The 24,626-nt window shown below is 54.6% G+C and overlaps 1 protein-coding gene across 8 annotated transcripts in view; it reads left to right on the top strand.

Moving 5' to 3' along the window:
• Window positions 1-24,306, top strand: part of SEPTIN9 (septin 9) — a 95,580-nt gene extending 71,274 nt beyond the window's left edge. For 6 of the 8 annotated variants that reach the window (XM_090122073.1, XM_090122074.1, XM_090122075.1 and 3 more), the window contains 9 exons: window positions 12,621-12,812; window positions 14,160-14,288; window positions 14,621-14,702; window positions 15,207-15,344; window positions 19,766-19,883; window positions 20,631-20,726; window positions 20,910-21,006; window positions 21,879-21,930; window positions 22,307-24,306. In XM_090122073.1, the coding sequence (XP_089978199.1) occupies window positions 12,621-12,812; window positions 14,160-14,288; window positions 14,621-14,702; window positions 15,207-15,344; window positions 19,766-19,883; window positions 20,631-20,726; window positions 20,910-21,006; window positions 21,879-21,930; window positions 22,307-22,442 (1,040 nt within the window). In that variant the 3' untranslated portion in view covers window positions 22,443-24,306. Of the gene's footprint in view, window positions 1-7,503; window positions 7,528-7,674; window positions 7,779-12,620; window positions 12,813-14,159; window positions 14,289-14,620; window positions 14,703-15,206; window positions 15,345-19,765; window positions 19,884-20,630; window positions 20,727-20,909; window positions 21,007-21,878; window positions 21,931-22,306 lie in introns of those variants that run through there. The other 2 variants (XM_031599152.2, XM_031599153.2) reach the window with 2 other exon arrangements.
• The last annotated feature ends 320 nt before the right edge of the window (window positions 24,307-24,626 follow it).

Genomic DNA, 24,626 nt, shown 5'->3' on the forward strand with positions numbered 1-24,626 from the left:
ATCTGAATGCTACAAGGTTCTGCCTCCTTGGGATTCCTGCATTTGGGATTTTCAGGCCACGGAGGACCTTTGGGGAATGGCAGAAGGCACAGCTGCTCCTGTAGTTTTCTGCCCTGGATCCTGTCTTATCCTCTGGTTTGACTTGTGTGCCATGAGCCTTGGTGATGATAACAGCTGATCCACAGTCACATAATCAGTTTGGCATTATGTATGGGGAATGCTGGGTGGGATGGGGACGATCCTCTGCTCCTGAGCGTGGACGGATGCATCCCACCTCTTTATACCCAGCATCTGGCCAGGAGAAACCTCCCTGATTGAAGTCAGCTGCATGTAGGGCAGTGTGTGACCTTCAAGGAGCTGGGATGGCCACTTCCAATGCAGTCAGGCTTGGCTTCTGCATTATTTCCAAACCCAAACCCCTCTGCAACTAATTAGGACGCCCACATCGGTGACCCCAGTGCTCCTGGCCACAGCCAGGCATGGAGAAGCTGCTTTGTGGAGCTGAGGTGGGGGCTTTGGAGGCTGCTCCCCCTGACCACCCTTGTCCCCCTGGTGTCCCTTTGGCCACAGGGAGCCCACAGGGCTGGCTCCTTGTGAGCAGTTCCTCCCTGGTGCTGAGCTGTGGGGAGCAGCAGGAGGCAGGGCTGAAGCCAGCCCAATGCTCACAGCCCACGCAGTGGGATTTGAGAGTTTCCCAGTTGGAATTGGAGTAATTGACAAAAAAAGTAATGAGGCTTTGATTGTAGCAAGTGTAGCTTGTGGTATCGCAACCAGCTTGGGATGCTGGCTTGTGTGATAAGCACAGCTTCATATGTATCTGCAAAAATCTGTGCTCCATTAGCTCCTGCCCTCAGCACTCCCTGAAAGTTGCCCAAAAATTCCATCTTGGTGTAACGTAGGATACGCTCCAGCCTGCCCTGAGAACATCTGGTATCTGTGCATGGGGTGATATTAATCAAAGTATAAACACAGCCAAGTGCTGAGCAGCAGAGCCCTCCTACCTCCCCCCCGTTAACCAAAGGTTGCACCGATTTCCCAGTGCTCTGTGCCACGCAGGCTGCGTGGTGCTGCATTCATCCTACTGGCTGCTTACAGGAGGAGGCACGCAGCCCTCCCTTGCCCTTCTTGCTGCTATCACAGTGCTGCACAAAGGGGAGATGCTGTTGTTGTTGTTTGGCAGCTGGAGGCAGAGCTGCAAAGCTTGTTTGTGCTGATGCTATTGTGTGTCTGCTCACTACTGGGGTGCTCAGGTTTGCTCCCTGTGCTCCAGGACGTGCCATGGTTTCCTTTCAAGTTAGGGCACAGGCAGCATTTTTAGCCCCAAATTCCTCTGGAGCAGCCACTGACCACACTAACAATGCTGTCTCCATGACCCGAAATGGGAGCATGGCTCATCTTTGCCCCACATATCCCAAAAAGTGTGTGGCTGAGTTGGAAAAAAACAAAACAAAAGACAGAAAAAGATGAAAATGACGTCTTAAGCACCTTAACCACGGGGCTGCTTTGGGGGGAGGCTGCATGGGGAGGGAGGGGCAGCTGCTGCCTTTGATGTCGGAGGATTTCCCCACACTAGCTGCCCTGTGAGTAACCCAAGTGCTTTTTGTGTGTGGTTGTGAGGGGGGGAGCTGAGCTGTGTGTCCTTCTTGGGGAGAGTCAGGCAAAACTTTGGAGAAGTCTGGGAGCTGCGGGGGCAGCGGGCCCACGTGCTCTGGAGACAGGAGGCAGCTGGGAGCCACATTGCAGCATCCTGGGCAGTGTGTGTCCTCCCACCCTGGTCCTTCTGGGTAAGTCTATCTCTGAGCTGTCCCAGCCTCAGGGAGCAGAAATCTGCACCCAGGGGCTGTGCTGGAGGATCCGCAGCACGTGGGGATTGTGCATCCCCTTGGGATGAGGGGAGAGCAAAGTGAAAGGGCATGGAGAGAGCAGTGCTGTGCTGAGCGGGGGTGGGAAGTGAGAGAAAATACCATGGGCATAACGCAGACAGCGGGATGGGAAAGGGCTTTGTCAGGGCCTGCATTGAGGCTTTTCAGGGTAGAAGGCTGTGTGTGCTCCGTGCGGGCACCAGGCTGCTCCTGCCCATGTTTTGGGGCTGCGCTCCCTGCTTGGGTTTTCCCATGGGGAGGGAAGGCAGCAGAAGGGAATCACAGCGGGGCAACAGGGGCAATGTGGGGCTGTAGCAGTCTGGGCACAGTGCAAGGGATGCCAGCCCAATGGGGGCTCCTTTTGCAGCACCAACACCTCTAAATCCCAGCTCCAAGCTGGCTGGGACCCCACGTTGTGCCCGAGATCCTACAGCCCCGCAGCACAAAGGTGCTGGTGGTGCCAAGCTGGGACCCCCAACAGAAGGGTCTGTACTAAGGTTGAGAGCCCTGTCCCAGCCTGGGTGGGTCAAGTGAGGTCTGTGTCCATGTGGGCAGTGGGAAGGGGCTGATGCAGCATCGCCTGCTGGGGTTGGGATCGCTGCTGGCTCTGTGGAGCTCATCACTGCCTCGTGCTCTGCCTTTTGGGAGTGTTGTGGTGATGGGAATTGTCAGAGCCAGGGAGGAGGGGATGCTTTTCCTCCTTTCTGTTTTTGTTTGTTAATATTTTAACAACAGCTCCTTATTCTTCTCCTGCCACTCGGGACAGCTGCTTGCACAACGGTCATGGGAGAGCAGCAGCTTGCTCTGCTTGTTGGAGCTGCACAAGGGGAGTGTTCAGGCTCAGGTTTCTGGGCAGGGGGCTGGGCACAGCAGGCTTCTAACTGAAGCTGTGTGCTGAGTGCCCACGGGAATTGCTCCTTTTCTGCTCTACCCCAAGGACGTGTTGTCACCCAGCACCTTCACACCCAGTAGTTTGAGGTTTTACTCCTGCCTGTGCCCTCGGATGGGAAGTGCTTTGTGCTGCACTGCACCAGAGCTTCCTTTTTAAACCCATCCCTTGTCTAAATCCACACAGCACCAGGGAGGAAGCATCCAGGCTGGACACACTGGAGCTGATTCCATCCCTGGCTCTGTGAAGGCGCTGCCTGCCCCAGCTGCCTCCAACAGGGCCATTGTCACTGTGTGGTGCCACAGCCTTTGCAGCACACTGAGTCCTGTGTGCAGCTGGTTGGGGCCAGAGGGCACTGACAGCCTGTGGCTGCCCTTCCCCACATCGAGGTCATTGCAGTTTGCCCCTCTTTGGAGCCTGCAGACATCCAGCCCCCAGTGAGCTGAGCACTGTGTGCTGGATTTGCTCTCACTGCCTCAGGGAAGGGTTTGTGCAGAGCAGAGGAGGGCAGGAGCATCCTCCTACAGCAGGTGGCAAGTTTTGGTTTCTGTATCCTGATTTTAAGTGAGCTGCTCCATGTGGTTATGTGAACCAACAAGTGCTATTACCTCATGCAGACATGATTCCAGGCTGTGGGACACAGTATCCAGGCGTGCAGCCATGCAGGAGGTGTGCCTTGCTCACAGCCCCGTGGCAGGAACAGAAAAATACACCTGGAGTACATGGCCCACTGTGCGGCCAATAACTCTGGAGCTGTGGATGCTTTTGTGGATACGTTGCATGGTTTTTTTTGTACTGAGAGCAAAATACCTTTGTGGCTGCGGGGCTTGTGAGTGGTGCATGGAACCTCACAGCTATTAAACATAAGAGTTCATGCTGAAAACACAGCCTGAGGGTTGCCTGCCCAAAGCACGTGGCACACAGCATGGAGCAGTGAGCCCTGGCAGCAAGGTTGGGCTGCAGGTGCTGCTCACTGCAGGGATGTGGCTGGCCCTGCTGTGCTGGGGGTGAATGCAGGGATGGCTGATTTGCATCCCTGGGGTGGGAGCACCGTCTGCTCCAGGCAGTGTCTTGGTGAGAAGGCTGGGTGGTGCTGGAAATGCTCCTCTGTTGATCACCGCTGTGGTCCAGCAGCCTGTGTGCATGCATCATCAAGAGTGATGCTCCGTGGTAAATAATGTGAAAATGGTGCTGAGGTCTGGGGGTGTTTGGGGCCATGGCCAGGCCAAGATGGCTGTGTCTCTGTGCCCCCAGTGCAGGCGCTGCTTGGGGACTGCTGCCCTCCTCCAACTCGCCTTCTCCTCAAACCCATGCAGAAGTGATTCCCCTTCCCACCCCCGCCCAGCTTCCACTTGCCATGGATTCAAAAAAAGCAGGTCTGTAAAAGCCACATTTTCTTTGGGAATCGGATTAAGGCCCCTTGTTCTGCACTGGGGACGCCGTGGCATGAAGCCTTTCTTTGTCCCGGGCATTGCTGGCCCAGCTGCAGTGCATTAACCCTTTCTGATCCTGGGGCAACACAAAGCCAGGGATGAATGGTGCTTTGCTAAGCAACAGGGACTTCTCCTGGGCTGTGTGATGGCAGGAGGAAGATGGTTGGGGAAATTAGGTGCTGGCTGTGTGTCTCCAGGCTGGGCTGTGATGGAGGTGACCAACCCTAAGAACAGATGGTGGAGTGTCCATCAGCATCTCCTGCTCACACCCGGGGCTTGTGTTTGTTGGATTGGTATTTCTTTTAGGCAGTGCTTGGAAGACAATCCGACTGCATTGCTCCTCTCAGGTCTGCTTATATACATCTCTGTGAAAGACAAATAGCAGCAGGGCCCATCCCGTTCTGGCACAGGCAGAGGTGGCTGGGGCAGCTCCGTGCTGTGGGGGACCCAATACCCGTTATCAGCCAGCTCTGATAAGAGCACAGCAGGGATTTCCCCATCGGGGCTCTGGACTGAGTCAAACCGGCACCAGAGCAGCTCGCAGGCTCCTGACAGCCGGGCTGTGGCAGATGCCTGCTGCATTTTCCCATTGCTCTGTTAAATGTGAAGATGCAATCGCCCCACAGCAAAGAGATGTAGTCCCCCTGTCCCAGGCAGCTGCACCCAATTATCCTTCTGACCCCAGCCCTGCGGAGCTGGAGCAAAGGTTTCCTTCTTTCCACGGTTAGGGTGCCCTGAATTCCTTCTTCTTTACCTCTGAAGGGAAATAAAAAGGAAAGCGCACAGCCTGGCAAAGGAACTTATCCCTGGTCACACAGCACATTGCTGGGAAGAGTGTCCTTGAAGATGCTGAGTGCACTCTGTCCCACTTGGCACATTGGTGGCCAAACCATTGCCCCCCTGCAAGCAGGAGGATGTTGGGAGAAATCTCTTTTTCCTGCTTTTTCCAAACATTCCTGACCCTGGAGCGACCTTCTAGCAAAGTCTATTCCCCACTGGGAAATGATGGATTGCCCAAGCACAGCCTGCGAGCAAGCTGCAGGAGGGAAGGGCACTGCTGGGGGGTGATACTGGGAGCATGTGGTGACTCATGGCAAGGACGTGGTGCCAGCTGCACGCCTGCAAAATGATCCTTCCTTCCTTCCTTCCTTCCTTCCTTCCTTCCTTCCTTCCTTCCTTCCTTCCTTCCTTCCTTCCTTCCTTGGGGCTGGAGAGCTGCACTGCCCCACTCAGGACACTGGGTGCTGTGGGCTGCAGGGCTCTTTCAGCATTAATAACCTCAATTTTGGTTTTCTGGTCTGGGTGGCCATGTCCCTTCTCTCAGTCACACTGAGTTTGCTGATGCTCCCCAAGGTTGCTGGCTATGCTTTTCCCACTGCTATTGATCTGCGATCAGAATAAATACAGCTGGCAGCACTTCCAGGTGGTTGAGAGCCCACAGCATCCATCCGAGTCACGGGGACCATGTAGTGAACAGCACTGCTGCACTATTAGGGCCATAAAAACAAGCCCCTAAGCCCTTATGCTGCAGCGCTTCAAACTGGGGAGCGGTGCGGTGCAGCGAACCTGGAAATGTTTCATCATCATTTCTGCAGGGAAGGACATTGCTGCGCCCTGTGCTCGGTTGGTTTGGTGTCTGCTGCCCAGTGGGGCTGTGGGATGGAGCCATGCGGTCGTGGTGGTTCTCTGCTGTAGGATGAAGGACAATGGTTGGGATTTGCCCCAAAACTTGCTGCAGTTTGTTCAGATCCCTTGGTAGCGCTTGCAACACCAAGAGGGCCTCACCAGCACTGCTCCTAACCCAGAATTTTTTATTTAAGCGAGGAACAATGACTTTGTGGTTAGAAGCTGAGCAGGGGGTTTGGCTGCAGTTCTTGGCTCTGCTGTATGTGACCCTGGGCAGTCCTCCTCTCCTCATCTGCAGCGCAGGGATAAGGCTGCTTCCTTCCTCGTGGGCCTGTTCTGCACACCCAGCTCCTGGTGCAGGAGCGGAGAGGTGCCCCTAGAATAACAAATCCTAGGGGTGGCCATTGTGCAAAACCCACGTGTATCTGAGCACATCCTTCTTCCTACTGGAAGCAGTGTGGTTTGCAGCCATGCATCCCGTTCCTGTCCTTGCAGGGCTGCAGGGACCTGCATACAGCCCCAGCTGCTCCTTGGGCAAACCCTCCTCTGGCATCCCACGTTGGATTTTCCTGGAGATTAGGGAGATTAAAACCCTAATGCCCATTGATAGGGGTTAAGGCTTTTTTAAGTCATAAAAAAAAAAAAGTGGTGTAATCCAGCAGAAAGCTGCGCACAGCTGCAGTGTAAGCAGATTGAGGCTGGATTTCCTGCCTTGGTGTTAGGGTGGAGGTTTCTCCGAAGCTGTTATTTGTGGCACTTTGCTGAAGCAGAGCAGCGCCAGCCAGGCCCAGTGGCTGCAGGACTTGTGGGTTTGGGGCAGGATGGGGTGAAGAGGGGCCAGCACTGGTGGCTGTGAGGAATGGTGATGGGGTGACACAGAGGGTGACATGGATGCTGGTGGCGTGATGCTGGCGGCAGGTCTCTGCTTCTGGGCATGGAGGGTTGTGGGTGCATCTGGTGATGTTGCTGCTGCGTGCTTTTAGGGGTGGAAAAGAAAGGATGAGGGCATACCTGGTGCTCATGGACAATGGATGGGCCAGGGAGGCTGTGCTGTGAAATGGGGCCCTTTTACGTACCAGGACTGCAAGTGTGACTCTGCTTAACACTTTAACCATTTTCAGGCCCTCCTCTGGACACAGGCATCCTAAAACCAGAGGGCATCAGTTTATAGGGGGGGTCTGTGCCCCTCACAGCCTCTTGCAACACAGTTCCAGCTCTGCTGCTAGAGCGGTGCTGGAGCACTGCTGTAAATGGGAGATGTGTAAGATATGGGGCAGGAAGAGCTCACAGAGACAGATAACATCTTTGTTGAGCTCCACTGACATGATCTTAAAAAAGCAACTGAGCCTGAGGGTGTAGATGCCTGAACTGGGGCTGCCCTGAGCTGGGCATCTTGCAGCCCATGTCCCCTGATTGTCACTATATTGGCCCCACGTTGTCCTCGTGGTAGTGGCTGAAGGCTCTCTGGCTCCCTGGCTGCAAAGCAAGCAGCGTTACTCCCGCTGAATGATGGGGTTTGAGATCTGCTGAGAGAGTTTCGGGATGCCCGAGAGCAAGAGATAAAGTTTTGGTGAGCGGCGAAGCGTCTGAGTGGGGCTCGGCTGGGTGGGTGCGAGTCTGAGCGCACAATGCATGGGGCTAAGTGGGGATCGTGATTTGGGATACCGGGGGATTGAACGATGGGGAGCAGCCGGCGGACCTCGGTGGGAAGAGGGAGGTGGGAGCCTTTAAGGGATGGTTGGGGCCGGGGCGAGGGGAGGCTGTGGAGGGAGAGGGAGGAGGAGGAAGGGTGATGGGGGAGGAAGAGTGATGTGGGGGGAGGGGGAACGGGGGAGGAAGGGTGATGGGGGAGGAGGAAGCAGCAGGAGGGCAGGGTAAGGAGGAGGAGGAGGGCAGGGGGAGGAGGAAGAGGAGGAGGAGGAGGCGGGGAACCGCGCGCTGCCGGAGCCGCCGCCGCCGCCGCCGCGGGTGAGTCGCCGGTGCCCGGTCGGGGGGAGCGGGCCGGGGTTGGGCTGAGATGGGGTGGGGTCGGCTCCCCTTTTGGGGTGCGACCCCAGGAAGTCGCTGCTGCCAACGGGGCGGCCCTGGGGACCGCTGGTGTGGTCATGGAGGGGGGCAGGCAGCCCAGGTTGGCCGGAGGGCTCTGCCCGCCCCCGGTTCGCTCCATGAGGGAGCTGAGCGGCTGTTCAGCATCTCCCCACCCTCTCCGTGCCGGTGCTGCTGGCATTGTTCGGGATGGAGAGCGGCGGGAGCCGGGCTGCGAGTGGGAGGGGAAAGCCCGCACCCCCCGTGCTGAGCCTGGTCCCGAAACGCGGTGTTCCGGGGCGTCCGGACACAATCGGTCTTTGTGAAAAGGAAGGAAAGAAAAGGAGGAAAAAAAAAAGCCGACCAGGGCGTAAATTTCCCCATGAGAACTCGTTGCTGTGCCGCTGCAGCCGGGAGCATCCCGCAGCGCTCCTGGCCGGTGGGTCGTGCAGCTCCGCGTTTCTGCTCCGTTACAGGACACAGAGCTCAGCGAGGGGGAAGTGGGGACCCAGAAATCCCTCCTTTCACCCTGGGGGTCTACAGGGCCCCGTGTCCCTGAGCAGCATCACCCGGTGGGTGCTTGTGGGGTGTCCCCTCCCCGGTGCCATGGGGCAGCAGCTTTGCGTACCACCAAAACTCCCTCCACCGGTGCTGACCCACACAGTGTGCTTCCACGGGACTGTTGGTAGCGTGAGCATCCTGCAGAGCTTGCCTGCCTCGGGCTGCTCCCTGCACAAGGGGTGTGCCCCACCAGTACCCCAATGGAGCCTAGGGTTCCCAATCCGTAGCCCGACATTCAATTGGTGAGACCACTGGAATGAGCCTTGGGGGTCTTTCTGACCTTTTCTTTCCTTTTTATGTTTGTCCCATTAACGGAAAAAGGACACCAGCTTGCAGCTCCTCCCTGCAGGTCTCTGTGAATGGTTTCCTGTCTGTCAGCCCAGCGTGGGCCTCACGTGGTGGGAGAAACAAGGCTGTGCTGCACTGTGCTACCAGGGCGAGCGCGTGGCTGAGCCGCAGCATTACCCAGCTCCTGCCCAGGGCTGGAACCCGCACCCAGCACTCGTGGCCCCAGGCTGGTGGTGAGCCCGATGCTATCACCAGGTGCCCAGGGCATGGAGCAGATGGGCACAGCATGGCTGTGCCAGCTCGGCTCGGGTGGCTGCAGTGTCCCCTGGGCACCGCCTGCCTCTGCTGCTTGGAATGTATTTGTGGGAGCTGTGCCCATGGGGGCTGAATTTTGGGGGCCATGGGGAATGCTGTGCCATGCCTTGTGTTCCTGTAGCTGTGTGCCCGAGCCAGTGCAGATGGGCTGTGGGCAATCCCTATGCCATGATAGGTCTGCAACTCTGCATCCAGCCTGGCTCTGCTGCCTGCCTCCTGCTGTTCTCTCTGAAAACAAAGTGGTTTTGCAGTGTGCTGCGTAGGCTGCATCCACTTCTGTGTATCGTGTCAGGGATGCAGAGGGACTGCAGGTTTGCCTTGCCCAGGAAGGCTTGGCCTCCCCTCATCCTCATCGTGGTAGCTTGGGCCAAGTGGATGCACTCGCCTTGGCTTGAGAGAGCATGGTGCCAAGGGCAGGTCAGTGGGAGCGTTGCTCTCCTCCGTGGCTCCTGCAGAATTACTGTTCCCCTGTGCTCCAAAGATGCCAAAGCATTGGGAGCTTGCAAGTTTGGCGTGTGAGGTAGAAAAGCCCCCTGAGCAGTGAGTGCTGCGGTCCTGCCCATCTGCTGGGACTGGCTGGGAGCTATAAATTCACTCCTTGCTTCTAAAAATGTCTCTGTTACACCCAGCAGCCATAATTCTGGAGGATTGTTGCTCCACATCACTGGAAGGTTGGTTGGGCTGCACGACTCTCTTGAAACATCTGTGGATGCTCAGCTGCTTGGAAGCTGTGATGTTTTCACGCCCTCAGCTGACTGATATACTGCCATTGGCTATCCAACTGGCTATGCTAACCCATCCAACTGACCTGGCAGCCTGCGGTGTTTCCAGTCTAGCACGGAGGAAAGGGAGCTATCCCCAGTCTAGAAACCTCTGTGCAGCATTCTTGTTTGCTGGGTGCTGCTGCTTGGGATGCCTGGGACAACATCTGCAGCCCAGAGCAGTTGGATGCCCTCTCTCATCCTCACTGGCAGTTCCCAGCGTTGCTTCCCCGAAGGCTTTTTGCAGAGGGACCCTCTTGCTGCAGCCCTTTGCCCTGGGGGTGCTTCTGAGCAGCTGCTGCGCAGATGTTGGATTTGGCTCGCATCTGATGCGCGTTAATTATGGTGCAACAGCCCAGAGCCTTTGGCAAAATAAACTTGGGAGCAGCTGTCCGAAGTCACCCTGGAGCTGTGGGCTGGTTTGTGCTGGTGTTCTGCACACTCTGCATCTCCAGTACCCACGTGGAGGGGATTTCCCCAGCAGAGAGGACGTTTGTGCACAAGTTCCCATGCACCTCATGTTTGTTTACCCATGGGCATCAGCAGAGCGAGCAGGCCCCATGCTTCCCCAGGAAGCAGCTGTGCTACAGAGAAGCAGTGGTGGTTGAGGTCTGACTGCTGTTGGAGGCTCAGTGGCACTCAGGCGTTCCTGACAGCACTGTGTGTTTCTGAACTCCTGCACAGCCCCTTTGGAGCTGACTGGATGCTCAGGTTCTTGTTAGGAACAGATCTGCTCTTCCCAGGAACATTGTCTCGGTGGGAAGCTGAAAGGAAAGAAAGCGAGAGCGTGGGTTGCAACATTTCCCTGGGGAGTTCTCCAGGCAGTTCGTGTCCGTGCATCCCTGTTGTCCTGCAGAGCCTCCGAGTTGCAACATGTTTATTTATCTTCTCCCCAAACGGGAACCAGATGCTGGGATAGCTTGGCCTTTCACTTACTTTTTCCTATTGGCCAGCTGCGTGGGCCGTGTGCACCTTGGTGGTGGCAGCGTGGCAAACAGGCACACGTGATGTGCATCCTTTTGTGGCTTTTGTCTCACTGTGAGCTGGTGAGTCACGAGCCCTGTGCGGTGCATTGGAGCAGAGCACTGCAGGGCTGCATGTAGAGCCTGCATGGGGCCGGGGCAAGGTTTGTGTGCACGTCCCAGCTGTGCGCTCGGGGAGGGTGCAGCACCTTCTGCAAATTGCATGGTAGCAAGGCTCCGTGCACACCCATGGCTGTAGGGTGCTCCACAGAAATAGCAGTGATGCATTGGCACAGCTGCCGTGGGGGGGAGGGCAGGGGTGTCACCGTCCCTGCAGGTGTCCCAGAACCGTGGAGATGTGGCACTGAGGGATGTGGTCAGTGTGCACGGTGGGGTTGGGCTGATGGTTGCAGTTGGTGAGATGAGAGGTTCTTTTCCAACCTTAATGATTCTATGACTCGCTTAATTCCTCTGCCAGCCCCCAGGCTGCATCCTGTCCTGCAGGACCAGAGCACTCCAGGCTCTCTGTGTGTTACCCTGCTGTTCTGCTCCCGGAGCACAGCGCAGAGCAGTTGCACAACCCTGCGCTTCTGGTGGCAGCATACTTTCCACGTGATTTATTTTTTAGTGGTATGTAGGGATTTTTTTCCACTTTTGGCCTTACCACTTTGAAACAATGCCAACTCAGGACCTATGGAAGGACCTTAGGCATGCTGGACTTGCAATCTGTTCCGGGAGCAGCCTGCAGTGTGCTGCCAGCTGTGCTGGAGCCCAACCGCCTGGTGCAGGGCTGGATGGAGGAGCAGATTGTTGCCGTGTGTGTCAGCTGCTTTGTTGTTCTCCAGCAGGGCTGGGGGTGGAAAAAAGTGCTCAGAGCCACCCCAGCAGTGTTGGCGATTGGTGTTGGATTTGTTTTTATTTTTTATTCATGCTTAGTGTTAAAGGAGTGCAGTGCTTGCAGGACGTGAGTACTACTGCCCCAAAGAGCCGGGGCTTGGTTTGGAGGAAACCCCTCTGCCCCAGCTGCAGGGGAAAGCATGCAGCTCCTCATCAGAGCCAGAAATAACAGTGGGGTGAGGCCTAAGTGAGGATAGGAGCTGACATCCCTATTCCTGTTTTAATGAGTGGGGTTGAGGACCTTCGCAAAAAGCTTAAAGCAAGTAAATCAGTTTGGCTCGGATGCAGGGATGTGGGTGCTCATCCTGCTTGTGCACACTTTGTGCTGGGGATGCATCACCTCGTAGTGCCTTCCTGGTGGTTCTACTTCCCATCTGTGGATCCCAGAGGAGATGGAGCTCTGACTTTTTGTGTGAAGATGTTAAATGAGACTATGAATGTATATTTGTTTCTCTCTCATCCTCCAGAGGCATATGCCTTCTTTGCAGTGCAGTGTTGAAGTGCTTTGGTAATGTGCATGCTCTGCACTGAGCTAAGTACCCTGCTTCTTGGGCAAGTCAAAGGCTTTGCTTTTCCCCTGACAGATAACAACAGAACTAGAGCAGTACTGTGACAGCCCTGTTACTGTGTGGGTGCTCTCTGGTGCGACCCATTTAGATGTGGATGTGTTGTTCTCCATCTCTCAGTGGGCTGCAGTGGGGCTCTGCACTTGTGCTGAGAGCTTCCTCAGTGCTGGGTCTGGCTCAAAGCATTGCGCTGGGATCTGGTGGGACCTGGCAGGGCTCTGCCCATGGAGCAGGGCCCACAGTGCTGGGCTGCATCCTTGTGCTGTGCTTCATAGGCTTGGTAACATGGGCAGGGATTGAGATGCATGCAGTAGGTTAAGAAATGCAAGCCCAAATTCGAGGTGATTCCAGGCAAAGATGCTGCGTGCTGCTCTCTCAGCCCCCAAATGCCCCAAACTGCTCAGCCTTTCTGACCATTCTCCCTTTGCCCCCCAGGTCCAGAGGCCATTCCCAGCCCTGTGCCCAGCATGACGGACGCAGTGCGTGATGCTGGCCCCAAGCAGGCAGCACCGGCACGGCCGGACAAACCAGCTGCAGACTTCGGCTACGTGGGGATCGATGCCATCCTGGAGCAGATGAGACGGAAAGCCATGAAGCAAGGCTTCGAGTTCAACATCATGGTTGTGGGTGAGTGCTCCCTGTGGGCCAGCTGCCTGCAGCGTGCTCTACGGGCTGTTTGTTTTATTCTGTGACAATGTTTGTCCTCTCTGTTCACCCCTTGGGAACAGCAGTTCAGCTCCATGTCGCTGTCTCTGACACGGAAGAGTGCTGTGTGCAGAGTGCTGGTCAAATTCAGCGGTCATTATGGCCAGGATGGGACATAGCCTGGCAATTGCCAGGATCCCAGTGCTGTGTTGGGGTGCATCACTCCCCCTGGGATTGCCTCAGAGGTGTCAGGTGTTTCTGTAGCCTTGCAGAGAGTGACAGCCCTGCAGTGGTTTGGCAGCAAGACAGAGAATCGTCGAATGAATCATAGAATGGATTGGGATGCAAGGGACATCTGTTGGGTTGTTTGCAACCTACTTTAGAGTACTTGCTTTAGCAGGGGGTTGAATTAGATGGTCCCCAGAGGTCCCTTTCAATTCCTGTCTGTGTTTCTGTGATAGTGTGACCTCAAAGATCATCTAGTCTCAACCCCCCATAGCATGAGCAGGGTTGCTGACTCAACGTGGCCTTGAGCACCTTCAGGGATGGGACACCCACAGCTTCTCAGGGCAGCCTGGGATGTGGGCTGGGAGGTCACTGCAAACTCTCTCGCTTCAGAACCAGTTGGTGCAGGTTCTTGTGATGTTTTTCTGTGTGAACCTGGCTGAGCAGCTCCAGGCTTCCCCCTGCACTCCCAGCAGATGCTGGGGGCTGATCAGAAGGGCTCTGCTTTGGCAGCACTCTGTGTGTGGTAGGGAAGCCTTTGCTGTAGCGTGGCTGGAAAACATTGTTCCTCCCTTGGCAGGCTCCAGAGAGCTGTTTACAGGCTGGGGAATTCGTAGCAGCATGAACAAGCTGAGCTGCATCTCTCCCAAGAGATGTGGGGAGGGGTGCAGGAGCACCTGGACCAGACTGTATCACATGTCCCCTCTGCAACCCAGTGGTGTTAGCTGCTGCTGAGCAGCGTGTGCTGTGCTGTACTGCATTGCAGCTCACAGTGGATGCAGAAGCCTGGGGTGTTGGCACTGCTGCTGCTGGGATTCCTGTCCTGCTAAAGGCTCACAGAGCCGCTAGGGGAAGATGTGGGAGTGTGTGGTGGTTCAAGAAGCCACGTGCAGAGGAAGGAACTCCTTTGTATGTGACCACACTGCTGTCCTCCCCCCGCTTTCCACTACACACAGGGTGCAAGGAAGGGCTTTGCCCCAATAACACTGCCCTGTCACAAGCTCTGTGCAGTCTGTGTCCTGGCAGCTTCTCATCTGCTGTCTCCTGCAAAAATAACCCGGAAATGTCACAGTGCTGACGATGGTTTGTCCTGCTGCTTTCCAGGTCAGAGCGGCTTGGGGAAATCCACATTAATCAACACCCTCTTCAAATCCAAAATCAGCCGGAAATCTGTACAGCCAACTTCTGAAGAGCGGATCCCCAAGACCATTGAGATCAAATCCATCACTCACGGTGAGGCTCCACATATCCCAGCTGGTGCTTTGGCTTTCTGTCCTGCTGTGCCTTGCGTCCTGCTGAACCTCTGCTCTCATCTGCCCAAATGGGCGTAGAGCGTCCAGAGATGCTCAGTGGGCTGGGAAAGCACATCGTTTCCTTTTATCCTCCAGCATTGACTTAATTATGATAGAAGAGAAAAAGCAAGTTGGCAGCTGGGGGGACTGCATACAGGGCAAATGCAGTGCTGCATCCCCTCGGAGGGCTGATTTGTGCTTGCTGGAAACTGTAAGGGGAAGCTTAGCCAGAACATGCTTGGCTCACACTGTCTGCTTTCCTCTCCATTTCAGAGATTGAAGAGAAGGGGGTTCGCATGAAGCTGACGGTCATTGACACCCCTGGCTTTGGAGACCACATCAACAATGAGAACTGGTGAGCTGCCTGGGCACGAGGCTGCTGCAGGGAGAAGGCACCTGATGCTGGGGTATCCTGCTTTGGTGCTGGGGCTGGGCTGTAATCCTGTGCTCCCCCTGCCCTATGAAGAGCAGAGCAGAGGGATTGCTGTGGGTGCTCCCTGGCTCCGAAGTGGACCCATAAATATCCTGCTGTTTGTGGCATGAGACAGGCTTTGTTTGGTGCCAGGAGCAGCTGTATGCCAGCACAGCCGGTCCCCAGACCCTGCTCATGTGGCCCAGAGCCCTGCCACATGTCTTTCGGACAGTTGGGGTCTGTGTGGGATGTGGTGCTGGCTGGGCAGTGCTGTGTGCATGCAGAGTGCCTGAGCCCCTGCGTGGTCCCACTGGATAGGGAGGATGGGGCTTCTTGGACACCTCTCTGCTGTCCTGTGCTCCCTCTCTCTGTAGATGGTGCTTTCAAGAAGCAGGAGGGCTCAGGGTCCCTCTCACACCCCAACCTCATGTGTCTGTGCCTCTGCAGCTGGCAGCCCATCATGAAGTTCATCAATGACCAGTATGAGAAGTACCTGCAGGAGGAGATCAACATCAACCGCAAGAAGCGGATCCCTGACACCAGGGTGCACTGCTGTATATACTTCATCCCCGCCACCGGCCACTCGTACGTACACACCCATGGGTTCCAGCCCCTCTGCTCCCCTCTGTGCCTTTGGTCCTACATCTCAGCTGCTTGGGGCAGCCCATCCCCAAAGATGGAGGTCTGTCAAAGGGTTTGGAGGAGCTCAGAGTCACCCATGTGCACCTGGAGTTGCTTTAGCCAAGGAGGATGGGGTGTTTTCTCCCGAGGCCATGAAAGCTTTCATTCAGGTTTGCTTTGATCACCTTTGCTCAGCTGAGGCTGGGCAGCAGGCAGCGTGTTCTTGGATGGGATGATTGCCTCTGCAAACAGGAGAACTTGCTTTTCTGCTCCCCCACCTTTGTAAGTGCTGCCGTACCGAGGGAGCCAACGTCGTAACCCTTTTAGGGCATTCTGTGGGTTGTTTGATTAGTCTGCACATGGGATGCAGTTTACTCTGTGCAGAGCTCTCCTGTCTCTGGCACTTCTCAAATAACAGCATCAAAGGGCTCCATCTCCATCTCCTGCTTTTCTGTTTTAAAGACACAGGGCCTTTACTGAGAATCTGGGGCACTTGTGGTGTTCTGAAAGCCACAACTCGAAGCGTCTCAGCATGAAGTGAGACCCGAGCTTCCTTTTGATTTGAGTCAATTCCTTCCACTTCTGGCTTTGTCTGCATGGGGAATTTTTGTGTCTGATTTCAGAAGTAAACTCAAACCACCAGCACTGTATTCATGTCAGCCTTTTCCTCTTCATCACGGAGAGATGTATTCCAACAGAAAAAAAAAAAAGAAAAAAAGAAAAAAGAAAAAAAAAGGTTTTGTTTTGCTTCTGTTGGTGGGCAGACAAAAAATGCACTTTTCAGTGGAATACAATGACTGCATGGGGCAGCTATGCTCTTCTTGTATAATAGGCACAGCGTGTGCAGGGACCTCACAGCCTCTGAGAGGGAGCAGGAGCCTCCCTCTGGGCTTGGGCTCTTCCTTTACACCCTGATGAAGTGGAAATGTAGGAGGGGATGATGTGTTGGGCCATTCTGGCTGTTGGTGCTGCTTGTCTTTGGACCTATCCGCAAACTGGGTCGGGGTATTGCAGCGTGAGCTGTGCTCTGTCTTTTTCTCGTCACTTTGGGCATTTAACCCTTGCACATCTGTCAATATGGAAGCACTGCATGCAGCAGATGTGGATGGGAGGTTTGGGGCTGCCGTGGGCTCTGCTTCCCATGCAGCACCCCATGGAGCTTGCTTCACCCCGTCCCCCGCCGGAGCCCCTCGGCGCGTTCTGGTTTCTCTCACTGCTGGCTAGCAGTAATTGCTGGAGGTTCAGCTGCCTTTCTTCTTTCTCTCCAGCAAACATGTGTTTCCAATATCAGCTAGCCGTTGGAGGATGGTGTTGCTGAGCTGTGCACAGCCCTTGCTGCAGCGCTAACAGCCCTGCCCTGTGCCACCCCCAGCATCAGCTCACATCCCCTCCTGCCTGGGGACAGAGAGGCTGAGAGCAATTGAAGCTGTTGCCTGCAGAAAGGGGGGCAGACCCCGTGGAGTGCAAGAAGTCTGTGGGAAACATTGCTTTCTCCAAAAGCTTAGCAAGCATTGGGTTTCCTTTCTGTTCTCCTTTGAAGCCCAAGTCGTGGTGCCTGGTACCCCAGTACTGTGCCCACGCTGCAGCGCTGGCATCAGGCTCTCTGCTCAGTTTGCAGTGCAGGGGCTCACACCACGCTTAGCACAGGCTCAAACCTCCTACCATTCTGCTCAAGGGTTAATCCAGGGAGAATTTTCCCTTCCTAGGGAGGTCAGGGCAGGATTTGCAACCCATCTAGCTCGCACACACCCTGTCCTTCTTGTAACACTCCCGTAAAACCATGTTAGCACAGGCTAAGTAACCTGCTGGCAGGGCTTTTGGCTGCAGCCGCACAAGCCGCAGTCTTTGCCACCCAATAAATTTCTCAGCTGTGACCCCTGTGAAGCACCACCAGGCTTGGAAACGTAGCTCTGAACCACTGCCCAGCCCCAACAGCCCTGCTCTGTGTGTGTGCCAGAGCCACGTGTTGAGAGATAGACACCCTGCAGCCACGATTGGGCCCCTCGTCATGGTGCTGGGTGCTGTGGGGTGGCTACATGCACAGCTCAGCTTCCTGCTGCTGATTTGATCTGGGGCACAACAGAAAGGAAATGGCTGCGGCTCTCAGTGGGTTTTTATTACCATAAAGGTATTTAGAGGCACTCTGCTGTTTCCAGCCCTGTCACAAGAGGGGGTGGGGGGCAGCCAGCATTGCTGGGTGGTGCTGTGCAGCAGGAGTTTGGCAGGAATTAGATCTGGGCTTGCCCCATCGTGACCTTGCCTGTGTCTGTGTGGGTCTGTGCAGAGTTAATTAGTGGATGTTCAAATCAGGCTCTCTTCTTTCATCATCCCCTTAAGGCCTTCATTCTCCTTTGTTGTCTTCAGATGAGTAACAATGACTTCCAGCATCACTTGCTTTTAAATACTTGAGGTTTTGGGGTTCCCCAAAAATTGTGGCTGGGGGCTTTGCAGCAGCTCAGCCCGTGGATGTGGTGTTCAGGGAGGAAACACTGGGGAACTTTGCTCTACAGCATCCTGGGTGCTGCAGCTGTCCCCTCTGCTTCCATTTAGCATCACTGCTCTGCATGTGAGCTGTGCCTTGGGAACAGCCTCAGCTCCTCATCTGGTACTGGGGAGGGCTGAGGGGTCTGCTGGGCTGAATCTCACATGTCTGGTGGGCTGTGAATCCATCGGCTGCGTGCGCATCCCAGGCTGTGCTCTGATGAAAGAGGCAGGAACACAGCCTCAGTGGGGAAGAGGCTTTTAAAGGGGAAAAACTGTTTGAAAAACAGCAAAGAGAAAGGAGGGGAAAGCATTCTGCTGGGAAAGGAACGTAAGTGCATTGCTTCCTTGGAGGTCTGGGAAATACATTATGCAGAGCTCCAAACAATGTTTTCCAGCAGCAGTCTGCTTAGATGTGTCCATGGGGGTTTCCTTGTGTTTTTTTCTTTCTTTCTTTCTTCCTTTTTTTTTTTTTTTTAAATAGCCAAACTCTTTTCTTTTCTGGGGCCCATAGTGATCGGTGGCTCCTGAGCTTATGCTGGGAACTGGTTTGTACTCACACTGCTGGTACTGAGCTGTGTTGGGGTTGGGGAGCAGCTCCATGCAGGGTGTGACCAGACCTTCCTGGGAGGAGAAGGGGTTTGGGCAGGGTACAGCTGGATCTATGCATGGGGGTAGCCTTGAGCTGTGGTTTTAGGATCACAGGAGTGGCATGGTGCAGCTGAACAGCTCTCTATAGACTGTATGTTGCTGCTGGGTGGCCTCGAGGGATGGATATGGGACATCATCAGTGTCTTTCCCTGTGTGCTTGCAAGGCTTTTGATGGGTTTGTAGGAGCCATACAGGGTCTCTGGGGGATTCTGAGCCCTTCATAGGGCTCACAGAGACCACCACAGTGGGGCTTGGTTGGGTGTGTTGGCAGTAGGAGCCGTCTTGACTGTGTTCTCCCCATCTCTGAGTGCTTGGCTTGGCTCCATGTTGCCCCACGCAGGGCTCCAACCTGCTCTTGTGGGTTCCTGGTGGTGTGGGCCTCTGGTCTGTGGAACAGGGCTTCACCAAGGCCTGCCAGGCTGAGGCTGTGTCACCATGGGGCTGTGAGGATGTGGGCATTGGGATGTCTTGCTGCTGCTGAGGTCTGGTGTTGGAAAGACAGTGAGGAGCCAGAGCACATCCAGAGAAGGGCAGTGGAGCTGTGAAGGGTCTGGAGCACATTTCCTGTGGGCAGCGGCTGAGGGAACTGGGCTGGTTCAACCTGGAGAAGAGGAAGCTCAGGGGGGACATCATTGCTCTCTACAACTCCCTGACAGTGGTGAGGTGGGGGTTGCTCCCAGGTTAACTGCAGTAGGATGAGAGGTGATGGCCTCAGGTTGCACCAGGGAAAATTCAGGTTGGATATCAGGAAAAATTTCCTCTCAGAAAGAGAGCTGATGCAGTGGCACAGCCGCTCAGGGAGGTGGTGGAGTCACCGTCCCTGGAGGTGTTCAAGAACCCTGGAGATGTGGCACTGAGGGATGTGGTCAGTGGGCTTGGTTGGGATGGGCTGGGGTTGGACATGGTGATCTGAGAGGTCTTTTCCAACCTTAACGATTAGATGATTCTATTGTGCCTCGTGAGATCAAGCTTTGGCATTTGCCCCAGACCAAGCAGAGATGTCCCTGAGCTGTACAGCTGCATTTAACTCCCAGTGATAAGAACACCTCCTGGGGGGAGTGAGGAGCAGAGGCAGGGTCAGGGCCGGGTGCCTGTGTGCACGCACCCACGAGGGATGGGTTTCCCAAGGAGCTGAGTGCTGGGGTTATGCAGTCACTTCGACTTTGCTCTACTGAGACTTTCACCGTGGAAATTTTTCTACGGAAATTGCACGGCCCCATGTGAGTCCCTCATCCTTCCACTGTGTTTTTCAGGCTCCGACCGCTGGACATCGAGTTCATGAAACGCCTGAGCAAAGTGGTCAACATCGTCCCCGTGATTGCCAAAGCCGACACGCTGACACTGGAGGAGAGGGACTACTTCAAGCAGCGGGTGAGGGGCCAGGAGGCTGTGCAGGTTGGGAGCTGAGCTCTGGGCCGCCAGCCCAGCATTCCTCAGCCGCAGTGCTGAGCGATCCCATGCGGCAGGGAACGGCCTTCACTCTTCTTTGTGTTTCTCTTGGAATTTTGTCAGTGCGGGATAAGTTCTGAACTCGTGGCCTCGGGGCCTGTTTCTCCTGCCTCCTTTGTTGCTGCTGTTGTTATTTTCAGGCTGGTTTGTTATATTTTGGGAGGCTGACGGCGGCGCACGTAGAGGCTGTAAAAGCCTTCGTGGGCAGCACTGTGTGCTCAGCAGCAACCAGGAACGAATGTGTGTGTCTGCTCAGCTCAGCTGGGCCACATTTGTGGGGAAGCAAGGCATGAAATCCCCTTGATTCTGTTGGTGGGGAGCTGAGGAGGGGCTGTCTGACTGCACAGGAGCAGCGTGTGTGCTTTCCTCTGTGTGCACACTGAACTGCACATGGCCCAAATATCCTGGTGTAGTGCAGGGGATGGCTGAGGGCTGGAGGGCACAGAGAGAATTGCTGGGTCTGGAGGACCAGTCAAGATATCAGCGTTTGCTGTGCCCTGGTATAAGTGAACCGATGGGATGGGATGGGATGGGATGGGATGGGATGGGATGGGATGGGATGGGATGGGATGGGATGGGATGGGATGGGATGGGATGGGATGGGATGGGAGCAGCAGCTCCTTTGCCTGAGTTTTCATGTGTATTCATGCTCTACTCTTCCCCTCCCAGATCACGGCTGATCTCCTTGCCAATGGGATTGATGTGTACCCTCAGAAGGAGTTTGATGAAGATTCTGAAGATCGGCTCGTGAATGAGAAATTCAGGGTGAGTGCACGGCACTGCAGATGGATGTCTGTGGTTGGGGGTGTGAGGCTCCATGTTACCATGATGCCCAGGGGTCCTCTTGCAAAAAAGGAAAGCAGCATGGCTCAGGACTTTGCTGGGCAGCCTGGTTTCCTGACCCTTTTTTCAGAAGGAAAAAGTAACCTTGCTTTTGTCTGCCTTCAGGAAATGATCCCATTTGCAGTGGTGGGCAGTGACCAGGAATACCAGGTTAATGGAAGGAGAATCCTTGGAAGGAAGACCAAGTGGGGCACCATTGAAGGTAGCTTGTCCTTGCTTCCCTCCCTCCTGAGCCCATTTCCTGACTCAACAGAAGGTGATAAGGTCCTTTCTTATGGTTAGACTGGATGATCTTAGTCTTTTCCAACCTTAATAATTCTATGATAATGATTCTGTGAATCCTCCATGCATTTAGCAGTGGGATCTCATCATTCTTCCATCTTCATCCCATCCTTTTTTTTTCCCCTCTCCCATTTTAAATTACAGTTTGAAGGTTCCTGGCTCCAATCCATCATCACATTTCCCTGCTCCTGCCTTCTGGCAGCCAGCTGACACATCTCCAATGCCACCCCTCTGCCTTCCTCCCCTTCATTTCAGGGACTGCTCTCATTTATGATTCTTTTTTATAGGATTCCTGTGTTGAGGGATTGCTTAACAAAGCTGCCAGGAAAATTGGTGTATTTTAAATCTCTGCTGCCCTCTTGTGCTCTATCCTTGGAAGCTCTGAGTTTAATGGGGTTTGGAGTGGTTGAGCGTGGGTCTCCCCATGCAGAAGGCAGATGCCACACAAGGACCCAGTGTGCCCATGGGCACCTTGCAGAGCAGTGTTACTTGTTGTCCTGCCATTTCTGAGTTCTCTTCAAAGTTTGCATGGAAAAACAATTTAAAAAGGGGGTTGATGCTCTAAATTCAACTGCCTGGTAAACTGAGAGCTGTTGTGTTTATTGTGCTGGTGCAGCACTCTTTGCTTTTTCCCCCTCCCTCTTGCAAGCACTCTACCCTTGGACTAGGTCTCTGTCCCCATTCTCCACATGCTGGTGAAGCCCCATCACACCCTCCTGCCCCAGGCAGCTGCCACACTCATGTCATGGGTGTACACTGATGGGTTTTTCTCTCTCTCTCTCCCCCTCCCAGTGGAGAACACAACACACTGTGAGTTCGCCTACCTGCGGGACCTCCTCATCAGGTTGGTAGGACTGTGTCACGTCCCCACAGCTTTGGTCATCAGCTGGCATCCAAATGGCAGAGCTCAGCCCACCAGATGCAGCCCTGCTTCGCTTTCCTCCTCCATCCCTCTGTGCTTCCCTCCCAGCCCTCGGTGGGGTGGCCCCATGCCATGGGATGTGGCTGCTGGGGGCTTCTGGACCCAGCTGCCCATAACTGCCTTTGCTTCCCTCCTGCATCCTAAAGATGTAAAGATGTACCATTAGCCAGGGGTGCAAGTGGGGAGATATAGGCTGGAAAGAGAGGGCTGGAAAGCAGAGGGTGAGGTGGCAGCCGGGGTTGGCACAGTGGGTGTTATGCCCTATATGTGACCACCCCCACGTTTCTGTTTCCCACAGGACACACATGCAAAACATAAAGGATATTACCAGCAATATCCACTTCGAAGCCTACAGGGTGAAGAGGCTGAACGAGGGCCAGAGCTCGCTCTCCAACGGCGTGACCGACAAAGAGCTGGTGGCTAACGAAATGTAACCGTCTCGCTCTGTAGCCAGGACCTTGCTCGCTCACGCTCGCTATTTCTACCCCCTTCTCCCTTTATTTTTATATAAATCCTCTGCCACTGTCCCTCTTCCCCCAAAACCCCCCCACCAATGTTAACTGACCAAATAACCAGATGCCGTATGTTGTACAGAGTGGGGTGAGTGCCCGTCCCCCGCTGCTCCCCAGCCCTGGGAGGGGATGGAGGAGCCTCCAGCCATAGGGCTGAATGGATTTGGGCTGTAGGGCAGCAGGTGCTGCGGGGTCTCAGGTTGCAGTTGGTGTCTCCTGCCACCTCTGTGGCCATGCACCCACGGCAGTTTGCCAAAGGCTGAGTACCTCTGTCCCACGTCTGTGCCATTTTTCCTCTCCGTCCATTGGAGGCAAGGGTTGCTCCATGTCATTGTACCCTCCAGAAGCAAAGCATGGTACGGTGGTGTGAAGACAGCAAGACAGTGTCATCCTTGTCTCCTTCCTCCTCCTCGGCAGCCCTGCAGCGCCAGCCCTGACCCAGCCCCTCTTCCCTGCCTACATGCAATAAGCTGGGAGCATTGGGGCGTTACCTTGCCTCACAGCAGCCCACAGCAGCCTGGCTCTGGGAGAAGTGCCTTTAGGACTGTTACCTTGCAATAGTGCAGAATGGGGGCGGGGGGTTGTGTCTGGAAAACGCTTCCCCACGCTGCAGTGCTTTGCAGAGACTCTTTGTCCCTCTCACTCGTGGCTTGGCCCATAGGTATGGCTGGGTTCCTGTGGACCCGCGTGTATTTATTTTTAATCTGTAGGGTGTTTTATTCCACGGAAGGCTCAGAGTGTGTTTGAAGGGGCTGAGAGTGGAACGTCTCTGCAAAGCGGTGCTGGGAAGTGGAGGTTTGTCCTATCTTACCCTTGTCACAGTGGGCTTTTCCCTAAGTCAGAGGAGGCCGTTAGGTGTTATTTTTCTAAACATATTTCTTTGCATCCCTTGTGTGATGTCTCCATAATGCACTCCTCCATGTGAGTAGCCCTGTGCACGGGGCTGTGCCCACACCGCCTGAGCCCTGCATGCCCACATGCATGAGAGCAGCCTGGCCCTATGGCTCTGCCCCACACTCTGTGTTTCCATGGACCTGCAGGAAGAAGGACTCTGTTGGTTCTGCTTTGGAACGTTGCGTGGCTCAGGAGCCCCACATCCCCCTGCCCCTCTCCCAGTGTCAGCTCCATCCATCTCTGCTCTCCTCTGTGGGATGAAACCTCATGCAAATGGCCCTTTTTTTTTTGGCGTGTAATAATGGCAGCGTGGCCCACCCTGCATTCCCTATGGGGCAGAGGAGCAGAGGCAGCTCTCCCCTGCTCAGGATGCCCACAAACTCAGTGAAGGGTTAGGAGGTGCTCCTGCACACCCTGGGGTGCACCGCAAGGAGAACGCGCTCTCCCCATAGCTCACATTTCCCCCTCTGCAGCAGCACTTGCTGAGCTGCTGAGGAAGCACAACCGTTTGCATACTGACTTGCTATATTTTAGCAAAAACAAAATGTATTTAGTGAAAAAAAAAAAAAAAAAAAGAAAGAAAAAAAAAATAGGTGCATTTCAATTGTTACAAAGACTTCAAGGGGAGAAAATCTCCTGCGCGAGGCACTTCTGCAAATGTCATCTTAAATTCTTTTCCCTCCAGTCGATCTCTTAAGCTGGGCCAGGCGAGGAACGCTGCTTTCTCCCTTATAACCTGGGATCTTTCTCTTTCTTTTTTTGGGGGGGAAGGAAATGAAAATACAATAATAAAAAGAACAAACTTCATCCGGATGTATTACAATGGCCTTTCGGGGGTTATAAGCATTACGAGAAATTTAGTCCTTTTTTTTTTTTTTTTTTTTTTTTTATTTGTATAAATAATAGTGTTTAATATGTATTTCCCAAAATAAATGTTTTGAATGCGGATGGGAGGCGGCTTGTTTGGAATTGGCTGTTCCTTGGGGGCAGGATCCAACTGGCTGCTGGACGGGGCTGTGCCCATTTTGGGGGATGGCTGAATGCATTGCTGACCCCTGATCACCATAGAGCTGCAGTGGGGTCCCAGCACTTCCCATGTAGATATCCTGCTTGTGTGCTGTAGTTTTTCTCCCCAACGTGCCTGAGCTGCATTCAAACCAATAGGGCAGAAAGCACCTTGCTTTGAGTTGGGTTTGGGTTCCTTACAGGCAT

This window comes from Phasianus colchicus, chromosome 20 (assembly GCF_987193195.1).
Source record: "Phasianus colchicus chromosome 20, bPhaCol1.hap1.1, whole genome shotgun sequence".
Classification (NCBI taxonomy): Eukaryota; Metazoa; Chordata; class Aves; order Galliformes; family Phasianidae; genus Phasianus; species Phasianus colchicus.